The 27,233-nt window shown below is 36.8% G+C and overlaps 1 protein-coding gene across 1 annotated transcript in view; it reads left to right on the forward strand.

The window, feature by feature from the left end:
* Positions 1–27,233, forward strand: part of tut7 (terminal uridylyl transferase 7) — a 54,383-nt gene that overhangs the window by 17,337 nt on the left and 9,813 nt on the right. The window contains exons 6-26 of the mRNA XM_079815448.1: positions 1,322–1,410; positions 2,465–2,516; positions 4,730–4,799; positions 6,463–6,589; positions 6,812–6,931; positions 8,896–9,021; positions 11,187–11,367; positions 11,444–11,781; positions 12,083–12,340; positions 13,475–13,625; positions 14,252–14,338; positions 14,615–14,715; positions 17,849–17,906; positions 18,208–18,311; positions 21,230–21,319; positions 21,752–21,865; positions 22,233–22,310; positions 22,614–22,791; positions 24,483–24,530; positions 25,312–25,403; positions 25,487–25,602. Of these exons, the coding sequence (XP_079671574.1) occupies positions 1,322–1,410; positions 2,465–2,516; positions 4,730–4,799; positions 6,463–6,589; positions 6,812–6,931; positions 8,896–9,021; positions 11,187–11,367; positions 11,444–11,781; positions 12,083–12,340; positions 13,475–13,625; positions 14,252–14,338; positions 14,615–14,715; positions 17,849–17,906; positions 18,208–18,311; positions 21,230–21,319; positions 21,752–21,865; positions 22,233–22,310; positions 22,614–22,791; positions 24,483–24,530; positions 25,312–25,403; positions 25,487–25,602 (2,578 nt within the window). The remainder of the gene's footprint in view (positions 1–1,321; positions 1,411–2,464; positions 2,517–4,729; positions 4,800–6,462; positions 6,590–6,811; positions 6,932–8,895; positions 9,022–11,186; positions 11,368–11,443; positions 11,782–12,082; positions 12,341–13,474; positions 13,626–14,251; positions 14,339–14,614; positions 14,716–17,848; positions 17,907–18,207; positions 18,312–21,229; positions 21,320–21,751; positions 21,866–22,232; positions 22,311–22,613; positions 22,792–24,482; positions 24,531–25,311; positions 25,404–25,486; positions 25,603–27,233) is intronic.

A 27,233-nucleotide genomic window follows, 5' to 3' on the forward strand; every position in this document is an offset into this window, starting at 1 on the left:
TTATATTATTAGTATTATTTCTTATCATATACGTTATAGAAAAGACGAGAATCGCGTTTTTTTCTATTGAGCTTGATCTCTCAAAATGGTGCGTGTGTGTGTGTGCTTATCCTGGGTGCAATGACAACAGTGCGAGTTATTATAGTAGGCAAGAGCGCCGGCGGCTGCTGACGGCTCATAGTGTACACAGAGGAGCGCGCTCCGAATAACGGCCGAGCTCAGTGTTTTGACTGAATAATACGGGTTCGTTCTCGCAAAACCTTATAGTGTGCCCCCTGAACACTTTCCATATGGCGCGCGTCTCCCTGTATCGTTGCGTGATACATTAGTTTATTTTTTGTAATGTTTTAGCTGATCGCCATTCACTGCCATAATAGGAAGGAGCGCGTGCAGGAACAGTATTTGAAATGTCATAGGACATAGGGCACTGGGACAACATCAGGGTAAGTAAAAGAAGGCTTTATTTTCATTTCAGGGTGAACTATCCCTTTAATAGCGTTGGTTAGCGCAGGGTTGCCTGAGGAGGACAGACCTGCGCAGCATTTCAAACACGCTACACTCATTAATTTATACACCACATATTTGTAGTGCATCCTCCCGTGCAAGAAATAAGTTTGTCATATGTGTTGCACTGTGCCGACCCAGGCTTTTTTTTTTTTAAAGTGAAATAAAGCCACACTTTTGAGCGCCGCTTACCGTGCTCCATGGCTGCAACAGAACAAACGGGCGCGCCAAGCACTTCCGAAAACTTGCGCGTTTGGAACCGATGATCGGAATCGAAAACAACATTTCTAAACGATTCCAATGGCATCGTTATTTTTTAAACGGTTCCAAGTTGGAACCGGTTCTCGATGCCCAACCCTACTCATAACAACGTCACGTTTCATTACTGGATGTATCAGCGATTTTGATCAAATTTTTTTAATGAATGATTCAGTGACTCACTCATAAAGACTTTGTTTCATTACTAGTGGCCACCTACAATTTTTATTTGAATCGTCAAATTACTTTCAAAGGTGATTTACTCTATTTTGATCGCTACTGTAGACATCAGTGTTTATATCTGAACTATAAACTTTTATCCCTGTGTTTCTATGATAATTTGAATTATTGTAATGATACTGTGTGTTTGAAAAGACCGTTTGTGTAGTTTTCATACCTGTACAGGATAACTACTCTTTCTGGGTGAATGTTCTTACTTGTCAAATCACTGTCATTTAGGAATAAGTCTAGATCATGTGGGTGTTTTAATAGAGACTGTTTTAACTGTTATGTGTAGCTCTAATGCTCCCTCCATACATTTGACTCTATTCCCCTTCAGAATGCCAATTCAGGTTATATGGATCTTCCGCCACCAAGTTCGGCTTCAAGGATTCTGATGTAAACATTGATGTGAAGTTTCCATCCCATGTGAGTATGAAGTGCTTATTAGAAATATTCTCACAATTTGCCTTTTAGTGTATTCTATGGCTTTGTCTTCTGAGTAAATAAAAAAAAAAAAATCACATTTAGCTAGACCGTGCATTGCCACAACAACTTGATAAAACCTAGCATGAAGTAAACTTTACTCTCTTCACTTGTTATTACAGGCATCACAAAGTAATATATCAATTATTAAGGCTCATATCAGACTTGTGCTGGATGAGGATAAGGTATTATTGTTTCAAACCCATGATACAAGCTAATTATCACTGACATTTAGACACAGTATCACAATTTTCTGTGTGTACACTATGATAGCTAACACACAAACCATGGCATATGCATTTTAAATGCTTTAAATAAGGGATAATCCACGGCTAGCTGTGCCTTCACATCATTAAAATCGTTTAATGCCAAGAACCACCCGGTGCAAAGTAGAGTGCATTCAAATAGCAGTTATTGATGTTTGCAGCGCAATATTTGACCAGAAGGGTAGAAATGACGGTTATTTTCTTCAGTTACGGCTCTAAAGTAAAACAAGTGCATAAACTATGATGGAAACACATTTACAGAAGTTATGAAAATTTACCGAAATGCGTTTAGTCTGTACTTTCAGAGACGCCAGTATGTTTTTAATATATTTAAATATTATTATATACAGTGGTTTCTCCTACTTTTCTTAGTGATATTTAATGCCAGTTTATCAGAAAATGGCGATTTTGTTCTCTTCGATGCTGCTTTATTCATAAATGTTTTGTGCGATATACCCATTTTGCGCATAAGTTAAATTCGCAACTTTGGATGGAAACTTAGCTAATGAAAACAGTGCATTAATATAGAACGCTGATTAAACTGACTTGGCAATAAACGGTTTAATTGCACACCTTTTAGCCAATCAGAATCAAGTATTCGATTTCTTTCATCAAACAGTGAACAATTTTTGAGAATGTTTTACAAAATGAATTTTTGCAATCTGTTACTTTTGCTGATGAAGTTTTGTCAATAAGGGTTTTGTAATTAAGAAAAAAAAATCTCTCATCAGTTCCAGCATCCTGATATTCTGCTCGTGGCTCAAGAGCATCTCTCAAAAAGCGGTAAGTTGAAATATGAAAAGCTGTGAAAGCAAAGGTCCTGGTCATAATTGGCCATGGTGACAAAAGCGCAGGATAAGGAGTTTGAGACACACTGATACTGAAATTTTGGCCAAAAAATAGCTGATACATATTATGTTTTGGGTCACTATTTAGTTTAGGGTGTAATTCTCACTATTTACTATGGCTTTTGCCTCAATAAACTGCTTATTATTAGTTAGTAAGGCAGTTGTTAAGTTTAGGTGTGGGGTAGGATTAAGGGATGTAGAATAAGGTTGTGCAGAATAAGGCATTAATAAGTGCTAATAAACAAAAAAAAAATAGAAATATGTAGGGATGCAACAATACAGTTAGTCCACGGTTCAATACATACCTCGGTTTTTAACCACGGTTTTCGGTTCGGTTCGTTTTTTTGCTATTCTATTCTTATGTTGCGACACAATAGTACTATTTTTAATTTATGCAGGGTTTCTCATACACGTCACTTTACCACGTGACAGCAGCAAGCAGGCTCCTGATTGGTTAACGCGGCGCGAATTGACGCCAAAGTTCAAAGTTTTCAACTCGGGCGTCAGACGCAAATTCGCTTCAAACGCGTGAATGCACAAAGGCACCATTCGCGTGTAACGCGCGTATAGCGCAAGACGCTCAATTCGCGCCATTCGCGCGAACTGGACGCGCGAATGAGGCGGATTCGCGTCCTTCACGCCGCGCGAAACGCGCCTTCCGCGCCGCGAGACCTCCAGACGCGCGTCAACGCGCCTTTCCATTGACTTAACATTGAAATCACTCGCGCCAGACGCTCTATTCGCGTTTGGTGTGAACGCAGCATTAGGCGACAAGAACAGCAAGAGGTTAAGGAGAAAAAATACTATTTTTTTATTGCAATACTCTTTCTTTATTTTACTTAAAATAATTGAAAAACCTTACTTAAACTTTAAACTTTACTTAAAAAAAAAACCTTGTACACATTCCTAGTGTATTGTATAATATAAAATAAATATATATAAAGATTTACACTGGCAGCTCAGAGCTGTACAGCAGCATTTAAGTATGAAATTGAATGAATAAGTGTAAAAATAATACACTACATAGAATTCACTATAAAATATACATTGATTCTTATTAAAGCTATTAGTTTTTCAGTCAAGAGCAATGAGGGATTTTCTCTTTGTCTTTTGTTGTTGTATTAACATTAAAGGGATAGTTCGTTCAAAAATGAAAATTCTGTCATCAAGAAATGAATACAGGTTTGGAACAATATTAGAGTGAGTAAATAATGACATAATTTTAGAGGTGAACTGTCCCTTTAAGGTCAGCGTGTTCACTAGGCTGCCTGCTGTCAATGTAAGACCTCCGTGCATCTAATAGACACACGCGATTTTACTTTCACTTTAGACATAACCGACTGTGTTTGTTAACCTTGTGTGTATTTGACAGTATTAGCGCAGTAAGACGACTACTTAGTCCAGTATTCACGTGTTTGACAGGCGTTTAGTGCATGCTCTCGGAAAAGCGCATGTTAAAACCGCGCACGTGAACGAACCGGCATGGCTTTAAAACGCATGCAAATAATGAACGTTCGTGATTGTGAATAACTATAGTGTTCCGTGAGCATAACTCTACCACTAACGTGTGATGTGAATGTATGTCGCGTTGTTCAATATTGGGATGGAGGAAATTTAAATGATAGAATTTGCAGAAAAATAATTAATTCAATGCAAAACCGAAAAACCGCAAATCACAAGCGCGTATTGAACCGTGAATGCCTTACCGAACGGTTCAATATTATATTGAGAATTGTGGCATCCCTAGTAATATGCATGCTAATAAGCAACTAGTCAATAGTTAGAATTGAACCCTAAAATAAAGTGGGTTACACTTTATTTTAAGGTGTCATTGTTACAGTTTAATTATATATTTAAGTACTGAGTAATAATAATTAACAACATGTACTTACTATAAGGTTAGGGTAGGATTAGGGTTTGGTTGAGGGTTAGTTGCATGCAATAATACATAATTTACTGTTATTACTATATAGCATATGTTACAAGGAGACTGGAAAATAAAGTGTTCCCCAAAAGTGTTACCACGTTTTGTTAAATTTAAATAAAATCATGATATATGCATAAAAGTATTCACAGTAAAGCACCACCATTATAGAATAACAATGGTATGTTTTAATTTTTCTCACTGTTTTATTTTCATATTCACAGATCTTTTTGTCGATGTGGAAGGAGACTTCCATAGGAGGATGCCTGTAGTTGTGTGCAAAGAGAAATCAAGGTCTGTTTCTTTGTTGATTATTATTTTACAAAGTTTATACAGTGTATAAACTATACTATATCAGACCCTGTGAAAATCTTCACCTTTTGTCACATTAGTGAAGTGACGTGTGGCCAAGTATGGTGGATTACTTGGAAATTGTGCTCTGCATTTAACCCATCCAAGTGCACACACACAGTAGTGAACACACACAAACACCGTGAATGCACACCCAGATGGTAGATGAATGTAGATGACAAATTAATTAATTCTAACATTTTAAAACATTCTGGAAGATTATTAAAATGTGAAAAACCAGAATAACCGTGTTGGAAGTGTCATCAGTCCCCTGATTTAATACTTTGTATATCCACCTTTTGCTTTAATTACAGCCAATAAACGTTTTGGAGATGTCTTTACTAGCGTTGCTCGCCTAGATTGGGGAATATTTGTCCATTCTTCCTTGAAGAATTCCTCAAGTTCAGTCAAATTCGAGCGGCAATGGACTGCTCTCTTCAAGTCCATCCACAAATTTTCTGTCAGATTTAAGTTGGGGCTCTGCTTTGACCACTCAAGGACATTCACCTTCCTATCCTTAAGCCATTGCGTTGTTCCTTTGGCGGTATGTTTAGGATCACTGTCGTGTCGGAAGGTAAATGACCTGCCAATCTTCAGCTGTCTAGCAGGGGAACGCAGGTTTTCCTCAAGAGTTTGGATGCACTTGGCAGCATCCATATTCCCTTCAATACTGACCAATTGTCCAGTCCCCACTTAAGAGAAACACCACAGCATCATCATGCTGCAACCACCATGCTTCACAGTAGGTATGGTTTGTTTTGGGTGGTGTGCTGTTTGCTTTTCGCATGTTGTGGGGTGTGTCTCTTCAGCAGGGACTGGACAATTGGTCAGTATTGAAGGGAATATGGATGCTGCCAAGTGCATCAATTCGTGAGGAAAACCTGCGTTCCCCGTCTAGACAGCTGAAGATGGGCAGGTCAAAAAAGTTAGACTTAATTCATTTTATTTTCCAGGGTATAATGTGACAAAAGGTGAAGATTTTTACAGGGTATTATGACTTTCTATAGGCACTGTAAATGAAGCTAACTGCATTGAAGTTTTTATTTTATTTTTTTTTGATGTACACTACTGGCAAAAAGCTTGTTGGGTCAGTAAGATTTTTAAAAATAAATTAATACTTTCATTCAGCAAGGAAGCATTAAATTGATCAAAAGTGACAGTAAAGGGATATTCAAAGTTACCAAAAAATTATATTTCAAATAAATGCAATTCTTTTAAATTTTATTCCTCAAAGGATCTAAAAAAAAAACTGTTTTCAACATTGATAATAATCATAAATGTTTCTTAAACACTAAATCATCATATTAGAACGATTTCTGAAGAATCATGTGACACTGACGACTGGAGTAATGATGATGATAAATTCAGCTTTGATCACAGGAATAGAATATACTTTACTATATATTACAACATAAAAAAGCTATTTTTAATTGTAGTAATATTTCACTGTTTGTACTGATCAAATAAATGCAGCCTTGTTGAGCAGAAGAGACTTCTTTCTTACTGACCTCAACCTTTTGAATGGTAGTGTATGTTAAATTCATTGACACAGGAAGAGTTGTCTCTTTTTAAAATGTTTTAAACATGTTTTTGTTATCTTTTAAAGTGGTCTGATCTGCAAAGTCAGCGCAGGCAATGAAAGTGCATGCTTAACAACAGCATATTTGGCCGAGATGTCGAGTCTGGAGCCGCAACTCATCCCGCTGGTCACATGCTTCAGATACTGGGCTAAGGTAAGACCGATGTTTATGTAGGTTTTTTCAGCCAAGTTTAAAATACTAAATTGCATGTTTTGTTTACTATGGTTCTCAGTGTTGTCTGAAACATGACGTAAGTTATGTTGTGTATGTATAATAATATTACATGGATTTTTAATGTACAGTGAAACGGCATAAAGAGTGTTAACACTCTGCATGCCTTATGTGATATGTTTTTTTTGTGTGTGTGTGAATTAGATTTGTTGTGTAGACCAGATGGAAGAAGGTGGACTTCCGTCCTACTGCATCACCCTCATGGTCATCAGCTTCTTGCAGCGACGCAAGGAACCCGTCTTACCTTCATACCTAGAACACGTGGTGTGTGATTCATCATTAATGCATCCGTTTATTCAAGTTTATAGGACCAATGCCTGATTATTGCATCTGGATCTTTTTGGAGAGGTAACCTGAGATAATCTGCAGTCAGTCGGTCATTATTGCAAAAAAAAGAAATAAACTCGACACGGGAATCAAGACTCAGACTATATGCAATAATTATCCTGTTTATTACACAGATACTCATCACATGAATAAATATAGGAAGTTTGAAATCCAACATGACATTATTTACACTTTTCTTATAGCCTTGATATATAATGCATTATAAAGGTATTCATAATATACATAATGCATTATAGCTTTTCATAAATACGTTAAAATGCATTATAATATTTACTGATTCCTTGTTACATCTGAAATTGGTTGTATGCATTACACTTCCTAAAGGTGTGTTCAATCAATAGATGAGTGTTATAATGTATTATAACTGAGGTTACAATTATTCATGAGACTATTATAAGGTGGATTACAATGCATTAAAAGTACTTTTATAATGCATTTTAAATCAAGGCTTTAAGTAAAGTGTTACCAATTATTTTATAGTTTTACCTGTATATTTGACACAGCCAGTTTTACAGTTTAATAATCCGCATACAAAACATATTTTACTACAGAATGCTGCAACTGACCAATCACAATCAAGTATTTCAGAGAGCCATGTAATGAACTAGGTGTGTGCGATATTGACACAGTGATATCTCTGCATTTTCTGGGATTTTGTCGATAATGATAATTAGATGATTTTTAGATATTCATTTTTTTTATATAATCAATCATATTCTGTGTGGTGGTTGGTTCATAGCAGTGAGTGAAATTAACTTTTTTCATTAAGGGGTAATATTTGCCTCCTTTAATTGATTTCAAGAGCATTTTTACCTTCATTTTTAATGATTATTTTTAATTATAATATAAAATAGTTTTTTTAAAACCTTAATCTTAATATAAAAGTTTCTTTAATCATAATTAGTGCTCGGCAATTGATTAATCATTATTAATCCCATCCAAAATAAAAGTTTGTGTTTACATAATGTGTGTGTACTGTGTATAATTTTTATTTAAATACACACATGCATGTATATTTAAGATTTTTTTTATTTATATATAAAATATGTATCATATATATGATAAAGTATATAAATATATATACAGTATATACATGCAAATATTTCTTAAATATATACATGAAGGAGTGTGTATTTATATATACATAATAATTACACACAGTACACACATATTATGTAAACACAAACTTTTATTTTCGATGCGATTTAATCACGATTAATCAATTGCCCAGCTCTAATCCACACACGCACACACATGTCAATATGTGTAAATATGTTAATATATATTGAATAATTAATCAAAATATACAGTATATCAATCTAAAACTGTTTTTGTTTGTAAAATAAAGCAAATTATTGTGACAATATTCTGAAATGTAACTCACAATATTAGCTGCTTGTTTATTGGACTGTTGTGTAAAAACAGTGTCACATTTGCAAAGATGCTGATACTCAGGAAAAAACAGCGTGATTAATTGCTTAAATATATCATTTAGAAATATAAGACAAAAAAACTCCCCCGTATATATTGAATTTTGGGTCATTCTAACGGCATTGTACAACATCATGCAGTGAAAGCAATTGTCACTCTTAAAGCCTTTTTTTGTTTTTGTTTGCAAAGGGATTGCGTACAGTATTTGATAATGTTAGCTCACACATCTTTAAAACACATCATTACATTTTTGCAGACAATATATGTCGCACACCCCTATAATGAACAACAGAATGGCATTACTTCCACAAAACTTAAACTAGACAATTTAGAAAATAGTGCATACTGTATGTTTATTATAGAAATTCCTGTAAGAAATGGTTTTCATTGTGAGGTAGTTTAATGCGTTTAATTTTTGATGCAGAGACTGATGTTGTGTCTTGTTTTAGGGTTTGCCCGTGAGTAAACTCAAGAGTTTCTCCTTAACCGGGGTTGAAAAAGGAAATGTGCTTTGGGTTTATGATCCAACCTCAAACGATTCTCAAGATAAAGACAAAGTCATCAAGAAGGGAAAGGTTAGTATGTTCCCGGTTATTCATGTATTGTACATCGAAAGGTTTCATTTGAATACAATTTTGAGGTCAAGCCAAAAGAAAGTCAACAAAATTACTCCTGTATTTTATGGAAGCTAGTTTCCGCCACGAAATAAAACAATAAAAAGGTAATTGCGTCTCTTTATCTCACATTTCAGTTTATATCAATTCATATACAAGCCGACCAATATTATTTTTCTGATGGTAGCTTTGGTTTGGTCATGCCATGGTTTCCCATGCACACTTAGCTAGACTAACATTACAATAAACCGAGGGCTCATCCTATTTAGGTTGGTCGATTAACATTTTGTTGTCCTAAATGGAAATTCCCCCTTTTAGCCTTTACAGTCTATGAACATTTGAACCAGTGCCAAGTGTGAGCCGTAGCTCTAAAATCACTGTTGGTGTGCCTTATGCTCCACTCAAAACTAGACTTTAGTCTGTTACGAACCTGAATGCAGATTTGCGGTAACAAGGAAATTATTAACTCTAGTAGATTGTTGTATCAAGTCAGAATACATTCAAATGTAACAATTTATTAATAGTCAGGTAAATCATATCATACCAATTACATAATCAATAAAGAGTAAAAGATTGCATAACTGACCTCATGAAAAAAAAAAAATAGATATGGACTGATCTGACTACAAATCACACCTGAGCTTTTTGCAACATTTCTTTAAATACCAGACCAAGACAAAACATCCTCCACAGGTTTTCCGTTGGGTCTTAAAAAGTCTAGGCCTTAAAAAGTCTTAAATTTGTGGAATTATTCTGTTCTAGGTTTTAAATAATTTTAAACTGGTCTTAATTTTCCTACGTCCATGTAACACTACCTCCATTGCTCATTGAAAGTTTAGTTTTTTAATTCCGGTGTGTTGTAGTTCTTTCTTTCGCTAGTCCAAATATAATTTGCTGTATTACGACTACAAATGAGACCAATATGTAATTTATATTGCAGCTAATCAGCTTTTGTGTTATTGGCGCGAGTCTCTTTTGGATTGTACCACAGACACATAAAATGGATTTTATTCAGTCATTTTGATCACAAAAAAATATTGCGAAATCCTGGTGGGATTGAGCTATGGGGAAGTGCAAGTTCATCAATACGAGATTATCGATTTGTTCAATTTGAATAAATTAATTTACTTTGCAAGTAATTTTGTGACTGCATTTCCTTTTAAATAGGTCTTAAATTGAATTAATAATGGTCTTAAAAAGTCTTACATTTGACTTGGTGAAACCTGCAGAAACCCTGCTCTAAATGGAGGCATGCCATGACCTAACTATGGAAATGCCTATATGTGACCCTGGATCACAAAACCAGTCATAAGGGTAAAAAAAAAAATTAAATTGTATTTATTCGGCTTTCAGATGATGTATAAATCTCATTTTCCATTGATGTATGGTTAGTACAATATTTGGCCGAGATACAACTATTTGAAAGTCAGGAATCTGAGGGTGATTTTTCCAATACTTGAAAATTAACAAAGTTGGGGGGGGGGATTAGGATGCTTTCACCAAAATATATATGATATATGGCTGCAGAACAAAAGCCAAATATATTATCAACCTTATTGGGCGAACTCAAAAGTGTTCCAACATTTCAGAACCATGACAAAGTCTCGCAACAATAAACTAGCGCAATACAACAGTTCTAACAACCTGTGTTGCGCATTTTAAACCTTTTTTAATCAGAGTACGAAGCAGTCACGTGGGTGTGTTTGAAACGAAGCTTCGGACGTCATTGGTCACGTGATTTTGATAGAACGAATCACGCATTGATACAAAGCTTCACTGAAAATAATTTCCTTTTTTTTGGCAGTGTCACTTTTAACGTCACTAGTGCCAATACACACATGTATTTAAACTGACTCGTCAGGTTGAGGGTGTCTATAATCCGCCATGTAAATAGCAAATCCACCATGGTCAAAGCGCAACTGCCTCTTAAAGGGAATGGGAGACAAGACTCGAGTTAAGAGGCTAGGTACAACCCTTTTAGACCATGCGCTCAGATCGTTAAAATAGGGAAAATAAAAGAATTGCGAGATGGGGAAAAGTCACTCTATATTTATTCCATAGCGGAAACAAGCTTCCATGGTATTTTTGGTTCATAGTTCTGATTGTTTTCTTTTTTTCTTCAATAGGCTCCACTGGTATTTTTCAAAAGCCGGAGTCCTCCTGTGATGCTGGGGAAGCTTTGGGTCGAGTTACTGCGATATTATTCACTGGAATTTCAAATACCCGAGAAAGTCATCAATGTGCGCACAAACGGTGAAGTATGGCGTGATCTGAAAGACTGGCCCAAAAAGAGGATTGCAATAGAAGGTATCCATGGCATCATGTGAACTAGTTTTTTTTTTTTATAATGTCTGCCTATATTAATCTTTGTTTTCTTTCTCAGATCCATTCGCCGTCCAGAGGAATGTGGCTCGGACGTTGAGTAGTCAGATGATGTTCGACTATATGTTGCATTGTCTCAAAGCGACTTATAAGTACTTTGCTTCTTCTCCAAAAAGCAAAGCTGGGAAAATCCGTTCAAACAGTCAAACTGACAAATCCACGAGTGGTGTGAATCATGTCGACGGAGTGAAGAAAAGAACGAAAGTGCCAGCCAAGGATTTGAACCGATCCCATGCCAGATCCAGTCCGCATAGTACAGAAGAGCACGAAGACTCTGACTTTACGATTGAGCTGGAGCAGGACGAGGAGGAAGAAGCCGACTCTGACGTGGAGACGGAGGTGTGCAATGGCCGTAAATAGATTGATTGTTAATAATTTTGCTTTTCTGGAGGTATTTTTTTCATATGATCCCCTTGAATTCTTATGCATTAGAGCTTTTCAGGTCAATTTTTCTTCTGTTAAGGAAATCTACGATTTTCCAGTTCAAATAAGATGTAAATAAGATAATTATTTATACATTTAATGTATAATTTCAGCTAAATGGTTTTGTGAAATACAGAAGAAACTTTTTTTTTTTTTTCTGGGTTACCCTCAGAAAAATAACATGTTGAAATTAAATTGAGTTTGTGCACTTCTGTAGGGTGAAGATGAGGAAGAGGATGATGAAGATGATGACGACATCGAGCTTGATGAATCTGGTTCTGGCGATGAGATCTTCCCCTTCGACCGGGAGACGAGCGACGATGTGGGGTCCGATGTAGGCGATCCAGAGGAAGCAGCATCTGTCCCACGCAAACCAAAAGCAGAGCTTACTGATTCTGAATCGTCTGCAATAACACCGCTGGACCTTGAAGGCGTTCATTATGTCTTCACCAAGAGGGTTTTCAGTGATGGCAAGGTACATATGCATCCTCATATGTGAGACCATCCAAACTTGGTATTAAATGTACTAATGTTTGTTACTGTTGCTACTGTTCCTTTAGATATTTAGCTGCTCTTGTCAAGCAATTGTGTATACAAAATTAAAGTGCCTATATTAAGCTATTTTAAAGGCTCCATGGTCAAAAAAACTATTTTTTGGCGAACCAATTTCTCATAATATACATTGCAGCATCACTTCTTTTCTCTCAATTGGCTAGATCAAGGATTCGGCTCTATAAACCCCGCCTTTCCGAGAGCCTGCTCTACTCTGATTGGTCAGATGGCCCAGTCTGTTGTGATTGGTCACGTGTCGGAAACCAAACGGCATTACTAGGGCTGTGAATCTTTGGGTAGATTCGATTCACAATTCATCGGTTTTCAATTCAATAGCGATTTTTGCAAATTCAGAATGATTTGATTTGAGACAATTCACATTAAAAATTTGATGCGATTCTGGAAGCAATTTAATGTTTATGTATTTTAAAGCACTTAATCGCTATTGAATCATGGTTAGTTCGATTCTTAGCATTTTAAATCGATTACTGACCGGAATCAACAATTCACGATTAAAAAAGATCAACGCATAGGCATCATCAGGATTTGTAATCAATGCATCGAGAAATGCTCATCCTTTAGAAGTGCATCAACGTTGATTTGCTTTGGCAGCAGAAAACGGTGTCTTGTCTCGAACCAAACTCTTCCAGTCTCAGCTACAACTACAGTGTTTGAGGGTCAAAGTAGACGTTGTTCACGGGCAGCCAATGAAGACCATAGGCTGGCAATATGCAAGTTTATTACAAACCTACGGAGCTTCGTGCAGGAAGTGAGACTGGTATTACTGACGACCCATTCCAGGCAGTTCAGAATCGCTTCTTTCTTTTAGAAGACTAACTTTGCAGACCCTTTTACTTTCACAAACAGCTCTATTACACCCTGCATGAAAGATAATATCTGAACGAGCACAATAGGGGCACTTTTAAATGTTTCTATTGCCATTTAAATGATGTTGACATTTAATAAGTTTCATGCAAATGTCTGCAATTCCAGCACCAGTCTTAATACGCCGTTTAATGTGGGTCATGTTGACAAATCATCCATCTTTTTCTGTTAGTCCCCCATTCTGATATGCGGCCTTTGTAAGAGTGATGGACATTCGAAACAGGACTGTCCCGAGGACTTCAAGCGAGTGGAGTTAAAACACCTTCCAACCATGACTCTAGACTTCCTGAAGATTCTCAATGAAGTCTGTGAGCAATGCTACCGTAAGTGCGCTGTGGATGTATTTCGACATGAACACACTCTCTATTTATTGGTAATGCTGTTATGGGACCGTACAGACCAGGGGCGCAGCTAAGGGGGGGGGAAGTTAGGACGATTCTAAGGGCCCACACACTTTTGGGGCCCCCTGAGATGATCTTGGATAGCTAGGTTGGTGTGGTAGAGGGCCCAACATCAAATTCTTTCATAGGTTCCAAAATTGCTAGCGGCGCCCCTGATACAGACAAATAGACAAAGTCTTTGCCTTTCTTACCACTGTAAAAAAAAATCAGGTCTCCAATTGAAAATGTTCTAGTGACCAATCTCATCTAAATTTTTTAGTTGGCCAAATTGAATTTCTGTGAATTAAATTGCATCAATTCACAGAAATTCAATTTGGCCAACTGAAAAATTTAGATGTGATCGGTCACTAGGAAATTTTCAATTGGAGACCTGATTTTTTTTTACAGTGCATTTATGGCACAATGATGATTTTTACATGTGCACATTGTGCATACATCTTTTTTTATATATACATGCATCTTTCTTTATCAATATTATTTTTTTAATGTTAAAATCTAGCATGCATGTAGTTTTAAGGGATATGATAAAAATGGTTGCATTTATTTAGGTGACTTTGCACCAGATGATGTGGAGGTGAAAGTCAGAGAACACATTTTACAAGATTTTGAGACTTTCCTGAGAGTTCAAGTGCCAGGTAATGCAGCTTTGTGATACTGTTTAGAATTTAATTATGTCAAATTTGGTATTTTAAATACATTTCTTCATCCATATTGCTGCATGATGCTTTGTCCAGTGAAAAACTGTGAATCAGAACATAATTTGTTTAATGATACAACTCATCCATTGTTTTTGAACTGGATATTTCATTCACCCATTTACTCTATTTTGTCAAGGACTGTTTTATATGTATGTGGGAGGACTATAGAGATGCTTATTTGTTGATGTGTCTTTTTAAAAATGTTTTTATCAGGAGCCAAGTTGGCTTTGTTTGGTTCATCCAAGAATGGGTTTGGCTTTAAACAGAGTGACTTGGACATCTGTATGACTCTAGAAGGCCAGGACACAGCAGCGGTAATGTCTCTTTTTCTACACAAGGTCTTCACGACATCCAGATAGAAAGTGTGAACTGTTAACTAACACTGTGACATACTAAGCCGATTTAACATGCCAAATCAGGTGAACTGCCGTTGGCGTGAGCCCAACTATGTGGAACACAATGCAAAAACTAGCCATACAGGCGCTCACAGATGGCCGACCATTGGCTTGGTGTGTCACGGTTAGGGTTGGGTACCGCACTCTGTACTTTTAAAGCTGAACTATGTAACATTTTTTAAGTAAAATATCCAAAAACCACTAGGCCAGTGTTATATATTTTGTTCTAGGGGTGTAACGGTACACAAAACTGACGGTTCGGTACGTACCTCGGTTTTGAAGTCACGGTTCGGTACGGGTTCGGTACAGCAGTTTTAAAAAATGGCTTTTTTATTTATTTTTTATTAAACAGTGGTTTACTGAAAAAATTGTCTGTCCTTAAATTAATTCAATTATAACTAAAAGTTTCTTAAAGATAATGCTGTAAACTATATAGGGAGCCCTTACTTGCACATTATTACTATAATATTAAAGGTTAACAACAGAGCCCAAACTATAAGCCTATATCCAGCTGATATTCATGTTTAGTTATAGGATAATCAACACTCAAATAACACATTGTGTGCAAACATATAAACTTCACATAAGGCAGTTTTTGCATTAACTCCTAAATCTAAATTATAAAATTGTTTTTTTCTCCAATTCGTTGTAGAAATATAATCATTAACACAGTGACTGTCATTTTCATGACAGATTTATCTAAACATGGCATTAAATAATCAAGACATCACTAACAGGTTAAGTAGAATTAATATATATATATATGCTAATATAGTGCATATATTTAGTGAAAGAGTTGATTTCTCTAGTGAATTAACAGCTGTGGACACTGAATGACTCTGAGGTAAATGATGCGTGACATTGTTTACAAGCTGTTTGACGTCTTTCCGCGGTTGAAACACTGATTGAGCAATTACACGACATATGATACGTTTCAGTAAGTGTTATCCTCAACATACCTTAAGATATTAATTCATGTTTATTCTTCTGGAAGAGATGATCGCGTTCACTCGCGCGCACGCGCACCGCGGCCGCTTGAATTGACGCGCCTATACAGTGATCAGTCGTCACATTAAAGAGCGTCAAAGTGGCATTTATCGTTTGAATTTCGTGATAAAATGGACTGAATACTTAATATGTTCGAGTGGGAACTAGGATTGAAGTGTGTTCTGCGCTTAAAACAAGCCGACTGTTAACTGTTAAAGATTGCATTCGTAACCGTTCGGTACACACGCACACCGAACTGAAAGCCATGTACCGAAACGGTTCGGTACGAATACGTGTACCGTTACACCCCTATTTTGTTCAGTTGAGTACTTACAATATCCCAAATGTTTCCAACTATTTGTAAATCGTGAGAAAATTGCTATTTTAACCAAGGAACCGGGACGTGTGATGGAGTCGCCTGTCGATGGCGTCATATCTGCGTTCCCCTCGGTTTCTGGTTTTATTTTGCAGAAACGCTTTACTCTCACTGCAGTGTGAACAAGTGTCATAGCAGCCGCTGAGAGAACACAGAGTAACGTCATCACATCATTAACACACTCAGATGTGTCTAATATGATCAACAGAGCTGCGTTACCTCCCACTCATGAGCGGAGAAGAGGAAATGTCGGAAATGTGGGATAATAAAAGTCTCGCCGGCGACTATGCCATAATTAAAGTCCCGCTGCTCGCGAGGCTTGTTGTGTTCTTCTTATTAACAATCGCTCCTGCTCTGCTTCACACTACAGTAACGTTAATAATCACATCCATGAACATGATTTCTGCCCGAGTCCTGTCCCGATTCATTTCCACCGGCTGTGAGGTGAAGACCACATGTCCCAAGATTCTGCGCTCAAACGTGCCGTCATCAAACGACGCCTTTGTTTTGAACAGGCGACCTCTAGTGGACGGGAAAAGTTACATAGTGCAGCTTTAAGGGCACCGACCAAATTACGTCGGTACTACCGAGTACCGATTCACATTAAATCAAACCAAATTTCGGTACCTGAGAACACATCTGGTGATATAGACTAGTGTCTGTGAATATAAAACCGCAAAAAGACTATTTAAATACGAATCCTGCGTGTCTCTGTGAATAAATGGCGCAGATGTGTGGTTTAATTTACCTGTACACACACTGAATCGTGCATGACGGTCGCGTGTTTCCATCTCTGCCGTCTCATATGAATGCATGAATGAACGTCATCTCCAGAGCAGCTCTGAGAATCGCATTCATGCTGACGTTTTATCGTGTCATTTGAGAAAAACTACTATCATATCATAGACACAGAAACTCAAAGGTCTTCACGGCAACCCGTCAAAATAAAAGTTCAGTTTAACTTCACAAATACATCACTGTTGTACAGTAGAATTTAAATCCATTTCATAATAATACTAACACTAATATAATAATAATAAATTATCAACTTTATTTTTTAAGTAATAAATTAATTTTTCTTCCATGTTTTAATTTTAACAGTATTAAGCTCAGTTATGCAGCACTTTGTTTGTCAAAAAAGTTTGTTTAATTAAATTAATCAAAACACATCTTAATACCAGGTGTAAACAGTCTCTCACTGTAACCCATGTTTTTTTTTAAAAGATTAAAAAGAAGAAAAGTAGGCATGAGTGGAATCACGTATTTGTGCCAATCAATGTTATGCCACAAATGCTATTAGTTGAGCTTATCAAGGACTGAACACTGAATACTGTTTTAATTGCACATCAGTTTCCTGAAAATCTGAAGCAGCAGAACTGTTTTCAACATTAATAACCAGAAATGTTTCTTGAGCAGCAAATCATCATATTATAATGATTTCTGAAGGATCATGTGACACTGAAGACTGGAGTAATGATGCTGAAAATTCAGCTTTACTCACAGGAATAAATTACATTTTACAATATATTTACATAGAAAAGTTATTTTAAATTGTAGTAATATTTCTGTTTTTACTGTATTTTGAGCACCACGCCAAATGAACGGGCTGCAAAAACTTTATGCACTGTGTATTTAACTTTTTAGACCCTCTATTTTGTGTTAAGTTTCCTAATCTGGTTCTTCTGACAGGGCTTGGACTCCATGGCTGTTATTGAGAGCCTGGCTAAAGCGCTACGGAAACACCATGGTAAGGTTTTTTGGGCGTGATTGTGAAATTGCCTGTTGCTTATTCTACTGAAAAAGGGGTGGGTGCTCATTTCAGTCAGTAATCATGTTTTGTATCGTTCACTATTATGGAGTTTTGACATTTTTAGGAAGCGAAAGACTGTCCTCTCTTTTCATAGCTCTAATGTTCAGACTGGTAAACAAAATTACAAATAGCCCCCCCTATACGCTTCAGACAAACCTCTGTTTACTTTAAATGCATGTTTTAAAATAAATCAGTGCTTTTGTTTTACACCCCATGTCTATTTATTTATTCATTTTAGGCCTGAGAAACATCCTACCTATTACTACTGCAAAAGTCCCAATTGTGAAGTTTTACCACACCAAAACTGGACTAGAGGGAGATATAAGCTTGTACAATACACTGGTGAGAGAATAATTGTGTTGAATTATGTTTATGTGTCCAAATTTGACACTTAACCAGAAGTTCAAACTATTGCAATTGTTAATAGCGTTAGCATTTTATAAGAAGAAAGCCCTCTTTACACATTTGCAAAAGTTATGGCATTATGGATTGTGGACATAGCACCTTCCTTATTGTGAAAGTTTAAACTTCAATATTTTGCCAAAAAACATACTATGCTTGTTTGGCTTTCTTGAAAATGTACGCACATCTGAATGATGTCCAACAAAGAACAAATCTCCAACAAAACGAAAGATGTGAAAATCTGTTTAACTATTCCCTTCATTTGCTAAATATAACCACAATGATTTGATCATCTTAGTCAGACACACATACTGTTGGCAATTAAGATTGATCATCTTATGATCATTTCAATTATAGCTGACTTAATGTGAACACACCACTCCTAATGTCATTGTCCTACAAATTAAAACTCAAAACAAACATGGTGAATCACAATTCAAATACAAATGTAGCAGATAAAATCCTCCCATTACAAACAGTCAGATACACCAAACTAATCACATTACAAATACAATGCAGTAAATCTCCAGAAACACAGACAACCATCAAATACACATTCTAAATACAATAAAAAGTTTAAATTAGTGCTGTCGAATCGATTATTTTTGTTTACATGTGTATATATTGTTATATTTATAAAAATTATATGTTTGTGTGTATATACTGTACACACACAGAGAGAGACAGACATATAAAATAAATATAACACACACTGTAGATAACTTATGTTAGATGCAATTTAATCGATTTGACAGCACTAGTTTAAATATATTTATATTCAAGACAAAAGACTATTAAAAATAAGTAAAATATCAAATAATTAAAATACTGTCTTCGTTGTTTACACGTTAATTCGGATATGCATTGTGAAAATACAGTGTATCTGGAAAGTATTCACAGCGCTTTTTCCACATTTTGTGTTATATTATAGCCTTATTCCAAAATGGATTAAATTCATTATTTTTTTCCCTCAATACTACAAACAATACCCCATAATGAAAACGTGAAAGAAATTTGTTTGAAATATTTGCAAAGTATTAAAAATAAAAGCGCAAAAAAATCACATGTACGTAAGTTTTCACAGCCTTTGCTCGATACTTTGTTGAAGCACCTTTAAAACCAATTACAGTCTTTTTGAGTATGATGCTACAAGCTTGGCACACCTATTTTTGGGCAGTTTCTCCCATTCTTCTTTGCAGGACCTCTAAAGCTCCATTAGGATGGATGGGGAGCATCGGTGCACAGCCATTTTCAGATCTCTCCAGAGATGTTCAATCGGGTTCAAGTCTGGGCTCTGGCTGGGCCACTCAAGGACATTCACAGAGTTGTGCCATAGCCACTCTTTTGTTATCTTGGCTGTGTGCTTAGGGTCGTTGTCCTGTTGGAATATGAACCTTCACCCCAGTCTGAGGTCCAGAGCACTGGTTTTAGTCAAGGATGTCTCTGTACATTGCTGCATTCATCTTTCCCTCGATCCTGACTTGTCTCCCAGTTCCTTCCGCTGAAAAACACCCCCACAGCATGATGCTGCCACCATGCTTCACTGTAGGGATGGTATTGGCCAGGTGATGAGCGGAGCCCGGTTTCCTCCAGACATGACGAGTGCCATTCAGGCCAAAGAGTTCAATCATTGTTTCATCAGAACAGAGAATTTTGTTTCTCATGGTCTGAGAGTCCTTCAAGGTGCCTTTTGGCAAACTCCAGGCGGGCTGTCATGTGCCTTTTACTGAGGAGTGGCTTCCGTCTCGCCACTCTCCCATACAGGCCTGATTGATTGAGTGCTACAGAGATGGTTGTTCTTCCGGAAGGTCCTCTTCTCTCCACAGAGAAACGCTGGAGCTTTGTGACCCTCAGGTTTTTGGTCACATCCCTGACTAAAGCCCTTCTCTTGGGTTTGGCTGGGCGGCCAGCTCTAGGAAGAGTCCTGGTGGTTCCAAACTTCTTCCATTTACGGATGATGGAGGCCACTGTGCTCATTGGGACCTTCAATGCTGCAGAAATGTTTCTGTACCCTTCCCCAGATCTGTGCCTCGATACAATCCTGTCTTGGAGGTCTACAGCCAATTCTTTGAACTTCATGGCTTGGTTTGTGCTCTGACATGCACCGTTAACTGTGGGACCTTATATAGACAGGTGTGTGCCTTTCCAAAGCATGTCCAATCAACTGAATTTACCACAGATGGACTCCAATCAAGTTGTAGAAACATCTCAAGGTTGATCAGTGAAGATGGGATGCACCTGAACTCAATTTTTTAGTGTCATGGCAAAGGCTGTGAATACTCCTTTACATGTGATTTTGTTTTAATAAATTTGCTAAAATTAATCTTCTTTCATGTAGTCATTATGGGGTATTGTTTGTAGAATTGATAATGAATTTAATCCATTTTGGAATAAGGATGTAACATAGCAAAATGTGGAAAAAATGCAGCGCTGTGAATACTTTCTGGATGCGCTGTATATTTACAATTACAAACTTTAATGTTAGGTGTGACAAATATTTTTTCTTTTATGATCTGCATGCCTAATTAAATTAATGGATTGGCAATCCACATTCTTAAGTTTTGTTAATTAATGTATCTTTTTTTAATGTATAAATGTAACTAACCCTATCCCTTTGTTACATGTAGTTGTTATTGTAATTACCATAAATTGTGCATAATTACATGCAACTAACCCTAAACCAAACCCTATAGTAACTACATGTAGTTAATTATTATTACTCAGTACTATAATTACACTGTACCACAAACATCTTTAAAATAAAGTGTAACCCTAAATGCGTTCTGGTGTAAATACACTGTATGTCCACATACTGTAAATTAAAGTGCAACCAAGATTTTTCCGTTTTATTTCCTCAGGCTTTGCACAACACACAGCTACTGGCATCTTATGCTGCAATTGACGCTCGGGTGAAGATCCTCTGCTACGTCATGAAAGTGTTCTCCAAAGTAAGTTCGACACGTTCATTATTGTCATTGTTTCAGTCATTGAAATCATACTCATTAGTGGCCAAGTTTGAATCTTGAATGAGAAGGAATCCACAAAGGACAAAACCCCATTAGCATATCTGAATTTCAGTTCTGGATCTTCCTCAGCATTTGATACACAGCGAAACAACAAACAGGTAGATAATGACAGCGTCTTCTCAACATGTCGACAACTCAAACCAAACTCTTCCAGTCTCAGCTACAACTACAGTGTTTGAGGGTCAAAGTAGACGTTGTTCACTTCACGGGCATTCAGGCAGTTCAGAATCACTTCTTTGAAACTTTGCAGACCTTTTACATTCAGAAACAGCTCTATTACACCCTGCATGAAAGATAATATCTGAAAAAGCATAATGGGGCACTTTATCATCTTGAGAATGTTTGTCTTTTCAGGTGTGTGACATTGGAGATGCATCTCGTGGTAGTCTGTCTTCGTATGCTTACACTCTAATGGTCCTTTACTTCCTTCAACAAAGAAGCCCGCCTGTTATCCCAGTTCTCCAAGAGGTGTTTTTTCTTGACACTTATAACCTTTTCAATGACAGTTGCTTATAATAAATTATTTAAATACAAGGTTACAACTGTTAGAGCACCTAATACACATGTTTTTAAATGCAGTTCTTTAACCATGTGCACATCACAAATTTCCTATATTTTATTCCTACCTACTTGTCATTTAGAAGTGCCTGCCCCCCTATTATGCACCCTATAATTCTGATATTTCAATTCTGTGAATAGTGGTTAAAATCTGTTAACTCCCATTTTGTGTATATTCTTCTATATTGCTAAAAGTCAACATACTACTGTATTATGGGATGACACTGATGTAAAACATGCGTTCACTCTGAATTAATTTTATATATGTCTTTTGTAGATATATGATGGAGAGAAGAAGCCAGTAGTCCATGTAGATGGCTGGGATGTACATTTCTTTAAAGATTTGAAGAACTTGGTGAGTGAGATCCTGAAATAAAAACATTGCAAGTAGTAGTATTTTTTTTTTTTACAGTTAACGTGGGGGTTTCATAGCAAACTGCAGACGATAGCCCTGCAATATTGTGCACATCACCCATTCGGGTGGTGGTGCTGCAGTTCGCCAAGCTGATACACGGCTCGCGAGTGTACCCGCTTCATGCATGTCCAGCTGGCTTATAGTTCATTGTAAAAAGTTTCTGTGAAACATGTACCACAAAACACATGTCTTGGACTTATTTTGTGATAGTTGACAAGTCTGGGACTGTTGTTCATTCCTCAGCATAAATACTGGCCGGAGTACAAGAAGAACAAAGAGTCCGTGGGGCAGCTGTGGCTCGGGCTGCTGCAGTTTTACACCGAAACGTTTGACTTCAAGGAGTCTGTCATCTGCATCCGCAGGAAAGAACCTCTCACCACCTTCAAGAAGCAATGGACCTCCAAACATCTTGCCATCGAGGGTAAGACCAAGCAATAACTACTGATGAGGGGCAAAAATCAGACCAAGAACCTATGAATATGCAGCGGTAACACTGGTTGTGTATTGGATTCCTAATTTCGATTCCAATAAGGTAAAAAAATAGCTTTGATATTCACATTAAGCCTTATTGCTTAACATTTAATTGTAGCTGCATACCATGAACAGGCCAAAGAACACTTACTCGAGGATTTTTTTTTTTAAACATAGCAAAAACAACTCCTATAAATTTCAAGCATTATTAAAGACAAGTAAACACTCAGTAATTAAAAAAGAACATATAAACAAATTAGCAATCGCACCAATAAATACAACTGAACAAAGATGCGATTGAAATAGTCAATAATTTTATCCCTTAAAACTCATCTTTGATCACCAAAATTACATATTTAAAAGTTTTTTTCCCATGAAAATTTTGTATTCGTGCCTTAAAATAGCTTGAATGTAACTACACCCTTGCTTCATTTAGTATACGTGTATTCATGAATATGCAAATTAGCCCAGCCCCCACTCACTCGCACAAGCTCAGAAATACAGTCGGCCAACTTTACTGTAGTAAACACTGCACAAGGGCTCTCTTTACAACATCGGACACTTAACAGTAATTTATATGATTAGCCTTTAGCAACACATATATAGCTTTTTGATAATGTTACTCAAACCATGTTCCCATTCGCCATCTCAGTCTGCCTTTTAAACATCAGCATCCGTAGAAGCGCTTTGAACATCATAGAACGTCAGTGGACAAAGGCAAATAGTTCATCATAACATCGTAATATACATCATATACATAATGCAACAGAAAAATATACCAGGATAACCTGCTTCTCTTGGGAGTCCCCTGCTTCAGAGATTAGTTAATGATATGCTAAAGCTCCGCCCCCCCCTCATGAAGTGATTGGTTACAAGGTAATTTGTGATGTCAGAAACACTAGCGATTTCAAACTGCATTTTTGAGTCTTTGGTACACTGCAGTTTTAAAGAGAAAATACTGAGCAATGGTGTTTACTTATGCTTTAAGACAAACCATGTGCAAATTCATATTAAAAACACCATATTGACATATAAACAACCTTAACTTGATTTTCACCACAGGGGTACATTAAGATTTTCAGGTATTCAGATACAGAAACTAATGATATGTAAAATAACACTGCAATTTATAAATAAAATATACATTTGACTGACTTTTGAAACTATATTTGTAGGCAAGAACAGCGAGGAAGTTTTCTCTTTGTCTTGTTGTTTGATTATCATGGAGACGTCAGCAGGAATATTAGGCTGCTGTCACTTTAAGATCTGCACGGATCCAATATACTGTTACAGATGCATTTCTTTTGTAACTCTTTACATTCACTTAAGACATAACTGACTGTGTACGAGAATATTTTGACATTTTTGCGTAGATTTGTCCGTTCAAGTGCAAAAAGACGTGGAAGAGAACTCAGTTCAGTATCGCGCACTATACAGTACTTTCTGTGTGCTCGCTTTGGATGGGTGTCTTGGGTCTTGCACTTGAATGGTTTGAAGTGATTTTAAAATGCACTCAAAGGAATCGAAATCAAAAAAAGTATTGGAACAATGAAATGTTTTACTTGTAAAACTGACATTCCTCAATGCTGTATGTGGCACAAGATTGTAGCTGATCGTTTGTCTTTCTCTTTCCTCTTTTAGATCCCTTTGATTTGAGTCATAATCTTGGAGCTGGTCTCTCACGGAGAAGTATGTCTTCTTTTTTGTTTCTTTTACTGTTGGATGTACATAATCTTTCATACCAACCCTACTTTTCATTGACGATGTTTACATGTGCACCAATAATGTGATATTTCCAATGATCAGAGTAAAGACTTAATTGCACTAAGAAGTTTACGTGACACGAGCAAACCTCTTCACTCCCATTTACATGCAATTTTCATAATTCTGAGTATTTGCTAAGAATTGTGGTTAATTTTACTGCCGTTCTTCACATACTCCAATGCACAGCGCAAATGATGAACTCGCAGTCGGTGTGCTACTGATCAAGCTCTTCCAGTTCTCACGGATTTATGTGCCACTTTGGTATCCGGCCTCAGTCATTTTTTAGGTTGCGCACCATTTTAATGTTTTAAACCATCAGTGTACTGCATTATATTCATGTCATGCAACTTTGTGAACATAAACTTTCTTCAGCACCTCAAAAATGCTCATGCACACTTTAATCAGAGTGGAACGGATGTGATTTTTTAAAATGCCTTTTTACTGCGATTTTAAATCGGCATATGTCACATTTTACTATGAATATGAACGTAATCACAATCAATTTGGTCAAAGTATTGTATTTACATGAGGTAAAGTTTAATCGCAATATAGCCTACTGTAAATCTCATTATAATCGCATTTTGAGGATGCATGTAAATGTAGTTTCATTGTTGCATTACTAGCTTTATTGAAGTTTATATTCAATTGTATAAACCTTCATTCACTGTACTTAGATGAAATCTAATGGCTGGTTGTGTGTTAACAGTGGCAAGCTTCATCATGAAGGCCTTCATCAATGCCCGCAGAGTTTTCGGCACCCCTGTCCGAGTCTTTCCACCAGAGTATTCAAATAAAATGGTTTGTGTCCTGTACCTTGAACATGTAAATTCTATAAAACACATCACAGGTCAAGTTATTGTGCTCAAAATCACTGTTTGCAGGAGTATTTCTTTGACCCAGAGGTGCTGACAGAGGGCAAGCTTGCACCCAATGACCGCTGCTGCCGCATCTGTGGGAAAATTGGCCATTTTATGAAAGACTGTCCGATGCGAAAGAGGTAATTCAGCACAAGAACTTTTTCTTTTTCTTCTTTTATTTAACTTAAATTATTGTTCATACTGAACGCTACTTAATTTTGAACTTTCTTTTTTTATTTCATGATTCAATGATCCTCAGAAAATGTTTACTGTTCAGAAGTTTGGGGCCGTAAGATTTTAAGAATGAAATACTTATGTTCAGCAAGGATGTATCAAATTGATCAAAAGTGACATTAAAGACATTTTTATAATGTTACAAAATATTTCTATTTAAAAAAATAAATACTGTTTTTTTTTTTGCTGTTTTGTTCATCAAAGAATCCTGGGGAAAAAAACGTATCATGGTCGTAAATGTTTCTTGACCATCAAATCCTCATATCAGAATGATTTCTGAAGGATCATGTGACACTGAAGACTGGAGTAATGATGCTGAAAATTCAGCTTTGATCACAGAAATAAGTTACATTTTACAATATATTCAGTTATTTTAAATTATTTATATGTCACTGTTTTTACTGTATTTTTAATCAAATAAATGTAGCCTTGGTGAGCAGAAGAGACTTATTTTAAAAATCTTACTGACCCAAACTTTTGACCGGTAGTGTATCTTTGCACATTAAAACAGAAATAAATTATATTATTAATTCCTCATTAAAGGTGCAGTAAGTGATTTTTCTGAGAAACTTGATATTTGAGATCAACCCAACAAACACACCCCTCCCTTCTTTGCTTCGCCCCCAAAAAGCACAAACACACAATGCAAAACTGGATGTCTCTTTATCATAGCAGAAGTGAAGCAAAATGATAGGGGCTTTCACACCATGTAGTTATAGGAACTAGCCCTAGGTCGGCTCCCCGAGAACTAAAAGTTCCCCTAGGGACATTTTTCCTGGTTGCATTCGCACCGCCAGTAGGAACTCTGAAGGGATGTAAGCCACGCTTGTTATGACTGCACTGAGAACGGCAGAGCATGAGCACACAGCGCTCCCATTCTCCGACTTCATTCATTTATGATCTGTTTAACAGTCCTGTCTAATGCGTTATGAGACAGAGCTGTTATACAAAGAAAGTAGACCGTTTATGAAAAAGTATTAGCGTTTGCCGTGTGGTTGATGCTCAATGTCGCTAGCTGAGCAGAAATACATAATCATGTTTCGATTGGTCCCCTCAAAGTTGCGTTGGATTTTCTCTTTAGCGCAAAAGTTGAGAGGTCCATCTATCACCGTTTCCCTTGTTCATAGAGTTAGTTCGTGGAGTAAATATATAGGCTATAATCTGTGTGTGTGCACTGCTTTTTAAGAAATGGCGGGTGCTGGTGTTTCTCATGCATTCGGCCAATCAGCATACACTTACGTCACTGGTAGTTCCTATTGTCCTGTGTCAGACCCAAGTCTGAAGTAGGAGCTAATTTAGTTCCACCAAAAGGCGTTCATTGAACAAAAATAGTTCCCAGTTCCTGCGGCGCAAACATGCCAAAAAGCGGGTAGTTCAGCTATTAGTTCTAGGAACTATGTAAAGGCTCCTCCAGTGCGAAAGCCCTAGCCTGACGTCGTCATACTCAATTGACATATCGGTAAGCCCCGCCCCTTAGTTACTGTTGCTAACTCGGACAAACAAACAGAGTTGCTATATCTTACAATGACAGCTGTCA

The sequence above is a fragment of the Gobio gobio genome (genome assembly GCF_949357685.1).
Source record: "Gobio gobio genome assembly, chromosome: 4".
NCBI classification, from domain to species: domain Eukaryota; kingdom Metazoa; phylum Chordata; class Actinopteri; order Cypriniformes; family Gobionidae; genus Gobio; species Gobio gobio.